The 15,496-nt window shown below is 36.9% G+C and overlaps 3 protein-coding genes across 7 annotated transcripts; 1 reads left to right on the forward strand and 2 right to left on the reverse strand.

Annotated features, from left to right (window-relative positions):
• Positions 1–2,736: 2,736 nt before the first annotated feature.
• oard1 (O-acyl-ADP-ribose deacylase 1) lies at positions 2,737–5,682 on the forward strand. Of its 4 annotated transcripts, none has more exons than XM_051662987.1 (6): positions 2,737–2,851; positions 3,166–3,226; positions 3,649–3,817; positions 3,912–3,970; positions 4,880–4,992; positions 5,226–5,682. In XM_051662987.1, exons 2-6 carry the CDS (start codon positions 3,182–3,184, stop codon positions 5,326–5,328), a joined length of 489 nt encoding a protein of 162 aa, XP_051518947.1. In that variant the 5' UTR covers positions 2,737–2,851; positions 3,166–3,181; the 3' UTR covers positions 5,329–5,682. The 4 variants fall into 4 exon arrangements, with proteins under 4 accessions (XP_051518947.1, XP_051518946.1, XP_051518949.1 ...); XM_051662989.1 differs by having other exon boundaries at positions 2,748–2,851; positions 3,086–3,226; XM_051662986.1 differs by lacking the exon at positions 3,166–3,226 and having other exon boundaries at positions 2,738–2,851.
• A 231-nt stretch (positions 5,683–5,913) lies between these two features.
• On the reverse strand, positions 5,914–9,885 carry apobec2b (apolipoprotein B mRNA editing enzyme, catalytic polypeptide-like 2b). Its single transcript, XM_051662982.1, has 2 exons — positions 8,233–9,885; positions 5,914–6,950 (listed from the first exon to the last, which is right to left on the reverse strand). The coding sequence occupies exons 1-2, from the start codon at positions 8,517–8,519 to the stop codon at positions 6,416–6,418; spliced, it is 822 nt and encodes a 273-aa protein (XP_051518942.1). The 5' UTR covers positions 8,520–9,885; the 3' UTR covers positions 5,914–6,415.
• Positions 9,886–11,120: 1,235 nt separating this feature from the next.
• Positions 11,121–15,432, reverse strand: si:dkey-109j17.5 (zinc finger BED domain-containing protein 4). 2 transcript variants are annotated; one of them, XM_051662971.1, is made up of 2 exons: positions 15,191–15,432; positions 11,121–14,016 (listed from the first exon to the last, which is right to left on the reverse strand). In XM_051662971.1, exon 2 carries the CDS (start codon positions 13,999–14,001, stop codon positions 12,271–12,273), a length of 1,731 nt encoding a protein of 576 aa, XP_051518931.1. In that variant the 5' UTR covers positions 14,002–14,016; positions 15,191–15,432; the 3' UTR covers positions 11,121–12,270. The 2 variants fall into 2 exon arrangements, with proteins under 2 accessions (XP_051518931.1, XP_051518930.1); XM_051662970.1 differs by lacking the exon at positions 15,191–15,432 and adding an exon at positions 14,284–15,116 and having other exon boundaries at positions 11,122–14,016.
• Positions 15,433–15,496: the final 64 nt, after the last annotated feature.

Genomic DNA, 15,496 nt, shown 5'->3' on the forward strand with positions numbered 1-15,496 from the left:
CCAACATACTGATATTCTATTTAAACTTATGATTATTCTTCCAAGACTAAAGATTCTGACTCTAACTCCTCCTAGAGCTTTTAAGCTACAAACACCAAACACGGCACAGACCTTCAGACTGGTCTAACTCGGATTGCTATATCTTTTCTATCTGATCGGACTTCCAGAGTTCCCATATCGGATTTCCGAACAGCACTGATTTTAAACTGACTCCCATTCATGGTGTGAAAACTTTTCCCTGTAATAACTCCTTTAGAGGATTCAATCTATTTACTATCACTCCACCACTCATACTTTCTATCTATCACTCCATCACTTTCTTTTTCTATCTTTACATCACTCTTTTTATTCTTTCTTTCACTCTATCACTTTAACATCCTTGCAACTGCATACAACCTAGCAACCATTTAGTGCACCCTAGCAACCAAAATGTAGATGGATATCTCCTGATCAGAATGTCCTACAGACATGAGAGTTGGCTTGTTGAATTGGGTGAGCAATCAGTCTTCCAGTATCATCATGGAAACTACTTAGCCACGCCCTAGCAACCATTTAGAGCACCCTAGCAACCAAACCCCATTGACTTCCATTTAAAATCACTTAGATGCGTATCTCAGGATCACAATGTCGTAGAGACTTCATTATTGGCTTGTATGACTCAGAACAGCAAGCAGCCTTATTGGTATCACACTGGTAACTGCCTAGCAACAACATGGGCTTACCCTTGCAACCAAGTAACAAATCACATATCTCTGCACCAGAACATCGTAGAGACTTCCCGGTTGACTTATTTCACTCAGGATGGCAAGGAGCCTTGAAAAGTATCACCCTAGTAACTGCTTAGCAACCAGATGGGGTTACCCTAGCAACCAAGTAACAAATCACATATCTCTGCACCAGAACATCGTGGAGACTTCCGGGTTGACTTATTTCCCTCAGGATGGAAAAGAGGCTTGATAAGTATCACCCTGGTAACTGCATAGCAACCATATGGGGTTACCCTAGCAACCAAGTAACAAATCACATATCTCTGCACCAGAACATCGTAGAGACTTCCAGGTTGACTTATTTCACTCAGGATGGCAAGGAGCCTTGATAAGTATCACCCTGGTAACTGCATAGCAACCATATGGGGTTAACCTAGCAACCAAGTAACAAATCACATATCTCTGCACCAGAACATCATAGAGACTTCTGGGTTGACTTATTTCACTCAGGATGGCAAGGAGCCTTGATAAGTATCACCCTGGTAACTGCTTAGCAACCATATGGGGTTACCCTAGCAACCAAGTAACAAATCACATATCTCTGCACCAGAACATCGTAGAGAATTCCGGGTTGACTTATTTCACTCAGGATGACAAGGAGCCTTTTGAGTATCACCTTGGTAACTACCAAGCAACCAGATGGGGTTACCTTAGCAACCAAATAACAAATTATATATCTCTGCACCAGAACAACATAAAGACTTCAGGTTTCGTTCATTGGACTCATGGTAACAAGGAGCCTTTTGAGTATCACCATTGTAACTGCCTAACAACCAAATGAGCTATCTTTCTATTTATCTATCTATCTATCTATCTATCTGATAGACTGAATGGTCTTATAATCTTTAAACTTTTAACTTTTAAAACTACTACTTAAACTTGTAACTACTTCAAACTTAAAACCTTCAAACTTCAATCTTTTAAAGCTACTTCAAACTTTCACGCCAACATCAAAGTTTGTCTTGACAAACTTTTTATCTAGTTATTATTATTATTATCTCTGTCTTGTTGCTGTTTTGTTTGTGCACTGGAAGCTTCTGTCACCAAGACAAATTCATTGTATGTGTAAGCATACTTGGCAATAAAGCTGATTCTGATTCTGATTCTGAAATAAGCTTGTATTTTTTATTTTTCCAAATATTAACAAGATTATTTGTTTTATTGAAGTGACAGCATTTGCCATTGCAATTACAGAATGACCCTTGAATGTAGATTTATGAATGTTTAACTTTAAAAAAAACTCTTAAAATCTCTTAAATAAATAAACGTACAAATACCTAAGTTTCAGAAGATAATTGACGTTCAAATATTTTCTTGATTTAAAGAAATATTTCAGGTTCAATACAAGTTATGCTCAATCGACAGCATTTGTGGCATAATGTTGATTACCACAAAAATTTATTCTGAAAAGCACAAATCTGGGTTCCAGTGATGCACTTACAATAGAAGTAAATGGGGCTAATTCGTAAACATTAAAATACTCACTGTTTCAAAAGTATAGCCACAAGATGTAAACGATATTCGTGTTAACATGATTTTAGTGTGTTAAAATCACTTACTAACCTTTTCTGTGTAAAGTTATAGCCAATTTTACAACTTCTTTGCCAGGATGATGTAAACCCTAAAAGCGACTAAACTTTACAGCTCAAATAACAGGCCTTATATGAAATTTCACAGAAGAATGAATCTAAGTACTTATATAAAATTACAAGCTTCAGATATCTGCCTTAAAACCCTCCACAAAATGGCCCTATTCACTTCCATTGTAAGTGCCTTGCTGTAACATCGATTTTTTCTTTTTTTTTTTTTTTTTAAAGAAAAGGAGGAACGAGTCGAAATTAATTTTTGTGGTAGTCAACAATATGCCACAAATTCTGTCGATTGAGCTCAACTTGAATTGAACCCGGAATATTCCTTTAACCTTCACAAGGTCGCTCTTGCGCACCCGAACGCTAGATGGCAGTCATACCTTCCAATAAATGAGGACTCGAAGTGAAAAAGAAACCTACTACCGTCTCGTTGTCTTATATTTTATTTACAGTTATTTAATCAAACTAAAGGAACATTTCGGCTTCATTGGTGTGGTAAGTTTTTAGACAACCAGCTCTAAATAGCAGCCAACGTAACCAGCCAGTGAATGATAGATAGCATTAGCAAACACCTTAACCGTGTAAATATTCTGTAGCAGTTTGCTTTACTATAACATATATTTTATAACTAATGATTAAGACGCGATCATTATAAGCTGTACAGAGGATGCCGGGGCTTTTTGTCACTCGAAGAAGGTGTCATAAGTGCTATGTTTCGGTAATTTTTAGGTTTCATGCCTTTGTGCCATTTTGGCGTTTGCTCTTTATGACATGTCTGTCTGGTATTGATCAACATTAACTCACCACAGTGAAGTCTCTGCTCAAATGTCAAAGGGATCTAAAGTTTGTGCGGATGAAGACACGAGAGATGTAAGCATGTCTTCATTGAGTAATTATACTTTTTAGAATTCACGGTAACACTTTACAGTAAGGTTCCATTCGTTAACATTAATTAATGCATTAGGTATCATGAACTAATAAAGAACAATATATTGTTTACAACTTTTATTAATCTTTGTTAATGTAATTTAATAATAATTAAAAAAAATCATTTTAGTTCATGTTAGTTCATAGTGCATTAACTACTCAGTGTTAACATATACAACTTTTGATTTCTTACTCTTACTTTTGTTTAAAAATGTATATAAAGATTGGCATCAGATTTCTAACAGAGACATTATTCAAAAGAGTTCATAAAGTTTCCTTAAAAGATCATATAAAAGTGATATTTAACAAGTAATTAGAAAGGAATTAATTGTTTGCATTGATCTTACTCATACTGTATATTACAGCTCCCATGCAGCTCAGGATGGGAGCTGCAACACATAAGAGGAGATCTGTTCACCTGTCCAGCCACAGATGCCCTGGCACACTGCATCAGTGAAGACTGCCACATGGGAGCAGGTGTTGCTGTGCTCTTCAAGAAGAAATTTGGTGGAACTGAGGAGCTTCTGGCTCAGAGTGAGTGAACATTATCATTATGACTAAGAACTCAAAGCACACTATTTTTTACCAGCAAGTTTATTCTTCATTGTCTTTTCCTTTTTTTAAACAGTGAAGCGGCATGGCCAGTGTGCTGTTCTTAAAAGATCTGGTCGTTTCGTGTACTACCTGGTAAGATGTCTTTTACCATTATTTATTTCACTTCACAACTGCTCTGTTTTATGGTAAGCCGAATTGACTTTTAATCAATCACAGGATATGAATTATTGATATCAACAATTACATTTGCAAAAGTAAAAATGTAATTCTTGATATAAAATATAACATCACTTGCAGAAATACACATTCTTGATATCAAAATTGTAATTTCAACTATTATCAACTGTAATTCTTGATATCTGTAACTGCATTTACACTAGTAATATGATTGTAATTAGTAAAAAAGCCTTTTAGATATCTTTAATTACTCTCCAATTTATTGATATCCAAAATCCATTTCCAGATATCTGAAATACCAAATCTAACACGTTTAAATACATTTACAGAGATCAGAAATTGGCATTTTCACTAGTTGTAGATCAGTTTTTGATATCAAGAATGGACATTTTACTAGTAAGAAGTGCATTGCTAATATGTGAAATTGGAATTTCAACTAGTAAGAAATTTATAGGTAAATTTTAAGATACATTTTAGATATCCGTAATTGCGTTTTCAATTGAAGTTGATGACAGATCATTGGAAAATTCTACTAGTGAAAATGTAGTTACAGATATCAAGAATTACAGTTTTGTTCTGGTTGAAATAAAATTTTGGATATCAAGAATGTGCATTTCTGCGAGTGATGATGTCATTTTTTATATCAAGAATTAACGTTTGCGTTTTCACTAGTAGTATTTTCATTCCTGATATCAAGAATTAGCATTTTAACTAGTGAAAATTGAATTGTTGATAACAATAATTCATATCTTGCGAATGATTAAAAGTCAGTTCGGCTTGCTTTAAGATATGAGATTTTCTGGTCAGTTTTCTACAGATTTTTGTTGACCACAACTAATCTATTTTCAATTTTTCCTGCATTAGATCACAAAGAAAAAGTACTACCAAAAGCCCACCTATGACATTCTTAGAAAGAGCCTTGTGTCTATGAGAGAACACTGCCTGGCCAATGGTGTTACCAGAATATCCATGCCTCGGTAAACAGACATGTTTAATAATAAGGCATTATTTTATTGTATTTTTCAATTTTTAAAGTAGATTCGGCTTTCAGTTTCCTGTGTCAAACCTTCCAAATAAATTACTTTAAGCATAGAAGAAAAATATCACTTTTGCCAATGCTCCAAAATAGCTTTATAATTTAGAAAGAATTATGATAAACCTTTGATTTACTTAATAGACTGCAGTAACTGATGTGATTTTCTTTTGCTAGGATTGGCTGTGGGCTGGATAAACTAAAGTGGGAAAACGTGTCTTCCATTATTACAGAAGTCTTCCAGAACACAAAAACCTGCATCACTGTGTATACGATCTAGACTATAGCAGGTCTGAAATTCACATTAATTGTTCTTAAACAATGGTCAAAGGGGTGCTCTTTATTCCAATGGAATTTCACTTTTTTTCTAGAGGTGTGTAGCTGGTTCCTTAGTCTTTTTGGAAGTGGGTTTTTGAGATTCTTAATCTTAAGATTCTAAATTAAGGTTCAAAAACTGTCCTAGAAATGTACACACAAAATATGACCAATATTACAATCAATTGTTTTTTCCTATATTAGAATCTAGTATTTTTCCTGTTCCTCCTGTTCCATGTGGTGTATGGATGTTTTTTCACCACTAGAGGTTGTGATTTGATTTGTTTGAATCTCAAAATGAAGAAATCGTTTGATAAAACTTCACTTTCTACTTTAGCATTTATTTCAGTACAGTATTACCAATGAAACAATATTGTAAACATTGTGTAAAGTGCTATTTCATTACTATTATTCTTGTAAATATCACTTTATTAATTAGTAACTTTTATATCTTAGATTAAATCCATGTTAACTTATATTATATGAAATTCACAACAGAAATAGCTGAGACTAATACCAGAACTTCATACATGGGTTCTTTATGCCAAGCTAGGAAATAGTCATATTTTATTAACATACAAAGAGACTATTCAGCATGATGTATATTTTCAAAAATCATTTTGAAAAGACAAAAACGTAAACATTTAAACACAATCATTATAGCAGACTATATTTGGGTTGCAAAATAACCAAATCAAGACCAGTTTTGAATATGTACTTATTCCAACATTTTTCCTGAATTATTTGAATAATGATAGCATGTTGCATGCTTGCATTTAAGACTACACCCATATGTTTGGCTTCCAGTTATTTGCAGAAAAATATCCGCAGTAAAATAAAAATGTTCCCATATATTTGAAACACCCCTGAAATAATTTCAAGCCTAATATCCAAGCAAGAAAATCAAACGTGTGATGTCACACAATAAACTTTGATGAAAGAGAAAGAAGACACTGCTATAGTTGCAGGGTGATTTTAATAATTTTCTTATGGCTGTGGTCAGGCTGTATAGACAGTATCAATCAATAGCCAGCAGCAATTCCTTACCTACCCTACTTAAGAATATCACACAGCTTCTCATCATAATATTCATAGCTTTCTTGACAGTCCTCCCAGGCTATAAAGCTATCTTCTTCATTCTCTACAAAAGCAGACCAAACATAGGCAAAATCCAAAGGTCTCATCATGCGTAGCTTACACCCTGCCCTAACTAGTGCCTGTAGTCCAGCCTGTATCTCTGGTTCCTCCCACTGGAAGAGGCGGGAACAGTGGATATTCAGGCGCATTGTTTTGCGTGATCGCAAGATCTCTACAAGCTTAGCAGCACAGGTTGCACAAGGACTCGAAGAAGTGTACCAGGTTACTGTGTAGCAAAGTGACTTGTCATAAAAGGCCAGCACCTGTTGAAAGAAGACTTCTTCAGCGTGTGAGCCTGAATGCTCATCCTCCAGGTAACCACGTAGGCCATCTGTCTCTGTAGTGCCTCCTTGTATGTCTACCTGGTAGCACAGGAAGGTCTTGTTGCGCCCTGAAGAATATTCCACGTTTTTAAATTGAAATTTAAAGAAGGTGGGGTTCATCCTGTCTCTGTGGGAAGAAAGAGGGATATTCCTATTAAAATGATTACCCCTTTATCGTATATAAGACAATTTGCCACTCAACAACGCAAAGTGCTCTGTAATATCAAGTTGATGAAATCAAACTTTAATATTCCAGGTTCAATACAAGTTGAGCTCAATCCACAGCATTTGTGGCATAATGTTGATTACCACAAAAAATATTTTTGACTCGTTCCTCCTTTTCTTTAAAAAAAGCAAAAATGGAGGTTACAGTGAGGCACTTACAATGGAAGTGAATGGGGCCAATTTCTGGAGAGTTTAAAGGTAGAAATGTGAACCTTATCATTTTATAAAAGCATTTACATTAATTCTTCTGTTAAAACTCTTGTATTGTTTGAGCTGTAAAGTTGTTTAAATCGTAATTTTTACGGCCACCAAAAGGCCTACAGCAGCACGAAAGGAGTTACAGACCTCCATTACAAAGATAAAAGAAGCTGTGCATGGGGCAACACTCACAAACATACTTTGCTTTTTTGAATCTGGTTTGTTCAGAGGTCTTGAAGTAAATTCCTAAAATACCTTAAGAGTTTGCCCAACAGCATATGAGAGACTCAGCAATGAGTTGAAAACATCACTTCATGACGAAGAAGGAAAAATTAAAGCGATGAGTAGCCTACACAAAAATCCTTAAAAATGGCATTCAAAAAGGGCACTGAAATATTAGCCAAAACGAAGCATAAGCACAGTGGAGTGGCTTAAAATTTTAAAGGTTAGTATGTCCTGGATTGGTCCTGTCCAAGTTAAAGTTAACTAAAGAACTGCTGTTCACAAAATTTTCCTATCAACATAATATAATTTGTGCAGTTTTGCCAATATCAGGATGTTTACATCTGATGGAGACAAATAAACTCGGATGTAACTGTCAAAGGTGGCTTACCAATAATTATTTTTGGAGTGATGAATGCTCACTGATTAACCTCTTTTCTATTTTAAAGTTTTAATTGATTTATTAACATTTCTGATGTATTTCTGTACATTATTTTGCAATAAGGTGGAAATAAATCTTAAAATAGGTCATGATTTCATGCTGTAACAATAAAATGTTAAAAGGCCCAAGAGGTGAATTCTTACAATGTAAATGTGTGTCCAAAATTATTTGATTCACAAGGTTTCTTTTAGATGATAATTAATATTTTTTACACATGTATGCCATGCTGTTTTTAATTTTAAAGATCAAGATATTTATGTTCTCATAGACTGATTTAAAAGCATAAGATCCAGTTTGTATTAGTGAGAAATCTTTGACTTACCCTACAATGATCTCAAATGGAGGTAGCTCAATAGGCTCCAGCTGAAACTCCTCATCTTTGACAGGACCCTGGGCTCCTTCTTCTATCTCCCCATTTCCCTGAGGCTTATCAATACTGTTTTGCTGATTTTCTGCAGTCTTCTCTGACTTTTTTTTCATCTTCTCATCGTTATCTTTGTCCTTTTCTTTCTCCTTCTCAGGTTTACTTTCCGTTTTCTCCACTTTCTTCTCTTTCTTTTTAATCAGACCTCCTTTGCTGGGGGTCCTGCTGTCCTTTTTGTCCGCCATGACAAAGTTGTGCGATGAACTGGGTCTGTTTGTCAGTATGTAAGGGGTGCTGTTGATTTTGTATGCGAGTCAGAGAGATGACAGCTTGAATATGTTCCTAAGTCTGAGAGTTAAAAATGACGATAAGAGGAGCTGGTGGGGGGGGGGTGAAGGGCAGCTGCTCTCTCTTGTTACCATGCTATAAAAAGGCCCAAGGATAATGAGGAGCCATTGTTTAAACAAGTCATTGCGCAATTTCATTTTAACATGTTCATTAAAGGTATAGTTCAGTCAAAAATGAAAAGTGTGTCATTTACTCATCTGCCTGTTGTTCCAAACCTGTATGTCTTTTGTGGAGCAGCCTCAGTTGCTACTCAATTTCATTGAACTGCATGAAATTGAAAGGTGTCTGAGACTAACATTCTGCCTGTTATCTAATTTGTATTCCATGGAAGAAAGGAAGTCATACGGGTTTAACAACATGAGAATGAGTAAACGTTGACATAATTTTCATTTTTGGGTAAACTATTCCTTTTCTACCCATTTACTTCTTGCTCTGTTTCAAATTAAGAGGATTGGCACGGCATGGCACACAATGACACACTCATCTAGGTATTTTCCTCCCCTTTTGATAGGGATATTATTGCAGTTTACACACCAACAACAGACAGTTTATTAATAACTGTAGTTTGGCACATAGTGAATGCCACAGATCAGTCCAGGGTCTTGCTGCCCTCACAACAAGGTCATCTAAAGGTCAGCATAGAACTGGCCAGTCCTGTAGAAATCAAATTCACAACTCAAGCTTTTGTTTTGCACTCACTGACTCATTAAAGGAATAGTTCACCCAAAAATGAACATTCTCTCATCATTTACTCACCCTCATTCGATCCCAGATGTGTACGACTTTCTTCAGCAGAACACAAACAAAGATGATTTTTAGAAGAATATCTCACCAGATATGAATGGTCACCAGAACTTTGAAGCTCCAAAATGCAGATAAAGGCAGCGTAAATGTACTCCAATGGTTAAATCTATGTCTTTAGAAGAGATATGATAGGTGTTTGTGAGAAACAAATAAACATTTAAGTCTTTTTTTTTACTATAAATTCTCCTCCCTGCACAGTAGGTGGCTATATGCATTAAGAACGCAAATCGTCAAAAACAAATGAAGATAGTGAAAGTGGAGAATGATAGTAAAAAAGGACTTAAATATTGTTCTGTTTCTCACCCAAAGTGATTGCATCGCTTCTGAAGACATATATTAAACCACTGGAGTCAAATGGTTTACTTTTATGCTGCCTGTTTGATTTGTGGACCTTAAAAGTTTTGGTACCCATTCACTTGCATTGTATGGACCTACAGAGCTTAGATATTTTCTAAAAATATTTGTGTTCAGCAGAAGAAAGTCATACACATCTGGAATGGCATGTTTGTGAGTAAATGATGAGAGAATTTTCATTTTTGGGTGAACTATCCCTTTAACAACATGTGTAGTTCCTATTTATTATCTCACCAACCTTTGCAGATGCAAAATACAATGTACATGTACATTAAGATTAGTGTAGTCTGTCTTACTAGTGCTCTGGTGACTTTTGAACACATTTTGATCTGCGAGAGATGGGAATAATAAAAAAAAGTCAATTGGTCTTGTCCTGTCCCATATTGATGGCCATGCTGATCTAGGTTACAAGGGGTGCTGACCATAAAAAGCAGGTTAAATTACCAGGGCATTTACTTTAAGATGCATATATAAGATGCTGTTCTATGAACATAGAGTTTAAACACTAGGTATCAAGCCTCAAAAAGCTAGCAGCTTGGCCCATGTGCAGTATGCATCAACTATTGTAAAAGTGGACTTATGTACAGTACAATACAACTGTATCTGCCCTCCTCTGACAGAAAGCCAAACTGATAGCTATCTGGCTTAGTTATAATGATAATGGCCCTACTGGACATTGCAGCCAGCCTGGTGATTGTCTCAAAAATTAATTACTGTAAGAAGGCATATTCCTGATAAAATTGTTACAATATCATTTCAGACTGATTGCGTTTTTTTAATTGCCAGTTCTAAATGCTATTTTTTGTACTGACCATTTTTTCCTCACACAAATGCACCCCCTCCTTAAAAACATCACATCCACAGCATCTGCTTGACAGGCATCCATTGTTGGCATAGAGACTGTAATTGCAGGCATTGGATTGCAATTTCTTTGTAAGGTTTGGCAAGGAGGGAGCATGACAATGAGGAAATGAAATGGCAAGCGGAGGCATTGCTATTGTTGTTTTAATATGGCTGAGCCATTCCCGCTGGGATGTTGAAAATAAAATGTCAAATGGACTTTGCTTTTCCATTTGAAATTTGGCAGACGTTGTATATTATGTGTGCACAAAAAGAAAATGCAATTGCAAATACAATGTCACCTAGATTAGAATATGATACAGAGTTGGAAATTGAAATTCGGATTGCCAGCCCCCGATGCACACACACACACACACACTCACGAATGTTCATTACTGTACTGCCCGCCCTGCCTTACACATAAATCTGCTTGAGATTGAGTTTATTGATTGAATGTCCTTTTTGCTATTATCTTCACCACATGATCAGAATACAGGCACATTTAAACTCTACTTGGCTTGGAACAAGCACACACTGCTTATAACTATAAATGCATACACACTGATAGTAGTGGAATTATTGTAATATAAAAACAGTGAGATTGCTTGAACCCCTTGGGATATATTGTATGACCCAGCATTTCACAGTTACGACAAATGACAAAACGTAAGGTTTGGTAACAAACACTTTTTACTGAAATGGAAAAGTCTAGCTTTTTCACACAAAAACAAAAAGTCCCACGCCAACTACTGTATATATTCAAAAGACTTGATTGCTTTCCATTCAGTCCTCCGAGCTGGGAGAGACTGCAGTCCACCATCAGCTTTCTCCAATTCCCCACAGTCCTGAAATGTAATTATTTTCAATTACAGGGCCTGCCTGCAGCTTTTTTGCAGGCGGGCTTTAAGAACCCACACAAAATGCTTGTCAGCCATATTGTAACTCTATTTGACCAATTCATCTCTTTAATGATTACAAAGCATACCTTTATCCAAATGTTTAATAATGATTAGTGGAAAATTTGCCATTCTTTTTCTGACATGTATTAAGCATTTTGTTGCAAGAATACGTGTTTTTTCTAGAGTTATATAACATGCTGATTGCAAATGAGTTCATATGTAAATAGTTAACAATTAATGACAGACACAGCATTGTGCACTGTACTTATTTGATTCTTCTGTGTTTAAGTATATATTATGGTGAAAAATTAATACACAGAACATAGTGTTTTATGTCTGAGTACATAAGAATTCTGTAACAAAGGCAGTTAATAGGGTAACACATTATAATAATGTTTATTAATATATCATTTTCATAAATATGTTAATGTACATGAACTAGTGATCTGTTAAACATCAAATAATGTTTGCTAATGTATTAATAAAGGTTATTATAAAAAGTGTTACCCATAATAGTATATAAATTAAATTGAGCCTAGCTTATTCTAGAATTAAACTATTCTCTAATCATTTAAAAAAGAATTAATTGCTGACAATACAGATATTTTGTTACTTTTTAATTCTACAGTATTTGTACTGACAGATACGTATATATATCAGGCACAATCCCCATTTAGGATTTGAGGTGTTTGGTTTTATATTAGTAAAAAGAAAGAAGGTAATAACAATTGCTGTAAAGCTTTCTTTGCAGCTAGGACCAAAGTATCCTATAGTTAGCCTTTAAGTAAATCAGTGTGTCCAAGTTTTTTGGCAGAAGTCGACATTGCTGTGGTCTGAGGGTCTTGCTAACCAGGTCAAATATCTTATCCACTGCCGTGGTTGTTGCTGGTACAGTAAACACTTTCTTGGCCACTTGTGAGAGCAAGGGAAAATCTATGGACTTGCGTTTCCAGTATTGTAATGGATCCTCATCTGTTGGTTCTTCATGGAGATATGCAGACAGCTCCTGCTCCACAGTCTTGGCTTGAGTGGTTGGCCTCTGCTTAATGAATGAGAAAAGCTTGCAACGTTTGGATGGAGATGGCTGAGCCTCTGAGTGATGTTCTAGTGGACTCAATGGCCGAATATGCTTTCCAACCTCTTCCAGCAACACCTGTTTGTGCCAGTCACTGTCACTGCTCCAGGAGAGCTTAAACTGCGGGTCCAGGGTAGTGGCTGTTACATATAGAGGGTCCTCATGAATGCCAGTGAGCCTGCGGTCCAGAGCTTGAGACAATCCCATCACAATCCCTGAGCACTGGTGAGTTATGACCTCTGCCAGATGCTTGCGAAGACCTAATATGCAGGGCAGGGCTAGGCTGATGGACACATGCTTGTCTCCCTGGACCATGTCTGAAGCCTCTTCAAAAGGCTCCAAAAGCTCAACCAGCTCCCGCAGCACAGCTTTTTCTAAGTTACCGAGGACTATGTCATTTCGGTCCACAATGTCTTCAAGGAAATCCATTGACTCCATCATCTGACGCAAAATTTTTAACTGCATATTCCAGTTCTTGTCTGAAGATCCCTGCCCATTTGTAGAGGCACTACTAAAGCCAAACACTTGGACAAGTTTTTCAGGAGCCACTGTAGCAATTAAATAGTTGTACAGACGGGCTGCTTTGCTTAGAGGAACTGATATCTGAGGGGAAGCGCAAACTCCTTCCTTAACACATTGAGCCAGTAATTGAGCAAAGCAGTCGATCCTACTTCGACCAAGACACTGATCTAAAGACTTGTGGTTCTCGTTGCCCACAACAGCTTCCTTATCTCCTCCTGCACCAGTCTCTTCATCGCTACTATCTTCTTCCTCATCCTCACCATTCCCAATGAGATGGAACCCAGGAAGTTGAAAGGCAGATCTGTCTTCACAAGGCAACGGGTCAGCAACAACTCTGAACACTTTCCCAGAGATGTCATGGGATTCTGAGATCTCATCAAACTCGGTGAGCATTTGCTGGGGGTTTCGGTGGTCTGGAAGAGGTAAACATGCCAAAAGAGCAGATCTAATGTGCCAATCTGCATTTATAAAGTGGCAAGTCACTCCAAGATACCCAGCACCAACAGTGCTGCTTCTCCACAGGTCAAGGGTCACACTGCAGGACTCTGCCCCTTTTAGAGCCTGCTTGGCGGCTAGCTGCACTTGAGAGACATAGGCTGGCAGAAGCTGCTGTTGCACATAATGGCATGGTACTGGAATGTATCGGGGCTCCAGGAGCTGAAGCAACTCACAGAAGCCCTCGTATTCCACAATCTGCGCTGGCTGCAGGTCTCGGATGATCATCTTGGCAATGGCCTCAGAGATAAGCGACTGGCGAGGGTCACTGTAGTCAAACTTGCTCATCCCAGCACCATTTTGAGAGATCGCTCGGCCACCTGCAGGGCCAGCACATGTCTGCATTGCCTCCCTTTTTACATCTTTCTTCCTCACAAACTCATCATACATGGCCTGATGTTTGCGCTGTGAATGTGAAACACACTGATTATTCAGTTGAAATACATATAGGACTTTTAATACCATAAGAACACAAAGTAAGAGCATTGAATATAAACTAAATGTTCATGTTAATTATAATGCAGATAAAATATATACCTATAAAGAATATATTAACACACAAAGAAAATAATATGGCTGATTATTTAACACATTTCCACGTCATGTTATTAGATCTAAAGCACATTTTACGTTTTGATTGGCTTTCATTCAGACCAACACATTAACCCTTACCTTTAGATGAGTAACAAAGTTAGAAGTAACTGTGCGTTTAGCCTGAATCCTGGTGCCACAAGCTTTGCAGTTTGATTCAATCTTGCCATTCTCCCCCTCACAGACGATATTGAAGTAATCCAGAATGGAGACCCTAGATTTTGACGCCATCAGTGATTTTCAAATCTCCCACGTCAGATGCAACAATACGCGAGAATACCACACTAAAATGAAAACGATTTTATGTCCCCTTTGTTTTCCAAAATATCAGTCTTGCTTGTGCGATTCTAATAGCTCTATCTCTGAATGGCGATAACAGGGTCGTTATTTAACGTGACTTTGGTTGCATCGTCCCGTCATCATGTCAAAATACGTTCTTCGCTAGAAGCACATTTAACACACACACAAACGTCCGTCAAACCTGTGTAAACCCACAAACGATACGTTGGTCCCAGTATGAGCTCCGACTGTAAACATAACCCTATCCGCTAGCAGCTCTATTGCAATGAACACCAGGAAGTAGGCAGCTAACAGGGAATTTATTTATTTATTTATTTACGCTTCTTGCCTCTGTTTATGTTTTGTTATTATTTACGAACAGTAGGCGATACACGTAGGCTAAACTATTAGCACAATAAAGGAAAGCGCTTGTATTTCTCGTTTCACAAAGAGTAGTCACGTATAATGTTAAGCAATGATATGTGCCATTTCATGTTAAGTAGCCTACTGATTAACTGTAATATGGTTTTAGCTCAGACACGAAGGACGCGAGAACGCGCTTCATGCTTATTGCTCGTGCACATTTTCCTCAAGTTTTTCTTTATCAAGTTTTAGTATTCTTTCTGTGTCGACAATAGTTTTTTGTAGGTAGACGAAAATCACATTGTTTAAACAAAGCATGGCTCTGTAAAAGAAGTAAACTTGGTACCTTTATGTTGTAGTGTAGCCTGCAAGAATTTAACACATTTTTATGGAAAAGCAAGTTGACATCGCATTTTCAATAACCTGGCAAGTGTGACCCACTTCCTCCTATATTTTGAGATTACTTACTGACATGCTTCACAACTGCAAATATGACTGGAGGGGTATTTATATTAAAGGGATAGTTCACCCAAAAATGAAAATTCTCTCATCATTTACTCACCCTCATGCCATCTCAGATGTGCATGACTTTCTTTCTTCAGCAGAACACAAACAAATATTTTTAGAAGATTATCTCAGCTCTGTAGGTCCA

This window comes from Myxocyprinus asiaticus, chromosome 29 (genome assembly GCF_019703515.2).
Source record: "Myxocyprinus asiaticus isolate MX2 ecotype Aquarium Trade chromosome 29, UBuf_Myxa_2, whole genome shotgun sequence".
In the NCBI taxonomy this organism is placed as follows: domain Eukaryota; kingdom Metazoa; phylum Chordata; class Actinopteri; order Cypriniformes; family Catostomidae; genus Myxocyprinus; species Myxocyprinus asiaticus.

Excerpts from the sequence above, each read along its gene's own strand:
- oard1 (XM_051662986.1), top strand. The coding sequence starts at position 2,747 with ATGAGGACTCGAAGTGAAAAAGAAACCTACTACCGTCTCGTTGTCTTA. Across the intron at positions 2,852-3,648 it reads ATTTCGGCTTCATTGGTGTG|CTCCCATGCAGCTCAGGATG; the intron begins GTAAGTTTTTAG and ends TGTATATTACAG. Across the intron at positions 3,818-3,911 it reads TGAGGAGCTTCTGGCTCAGA|TGAAGCGGCATGGCCAGTGT; the intron begins GTGAGTGAACAT and ends TTTTTTAAACAG.
- apobec2b (XM_051662982.1), bottom strand. The coding sequence starts at position 8,519 with ATGGCGGACAAAAAGGACAGCAGGACCCCCAGCAAAGGAGGTCTGATT. Across the intron at positions 6,951-8,232 it reads CCATTTGAGATCATTGTAGG|AGACAGGATGAACCCCACCT; the intron begins GTAAGTCAAAGA and ends TTCTTCCCACAG.
- si:dkey-109j17.5 (XM_051662970.1), bottom strand. The coding sequence starts at position 14,433 with ATGGCGTCAAAATCTAGGGTCTCCATTCTGGATTACTTCAATATCGTC. Across the intron at positions 14,017-14,283 it reads ACTTTGTTACTCATCTAAAG|CGCAAACATCAGGCCATGTA; the intron begins GTAAGGGTTAAT and ends TCACATTCACAG.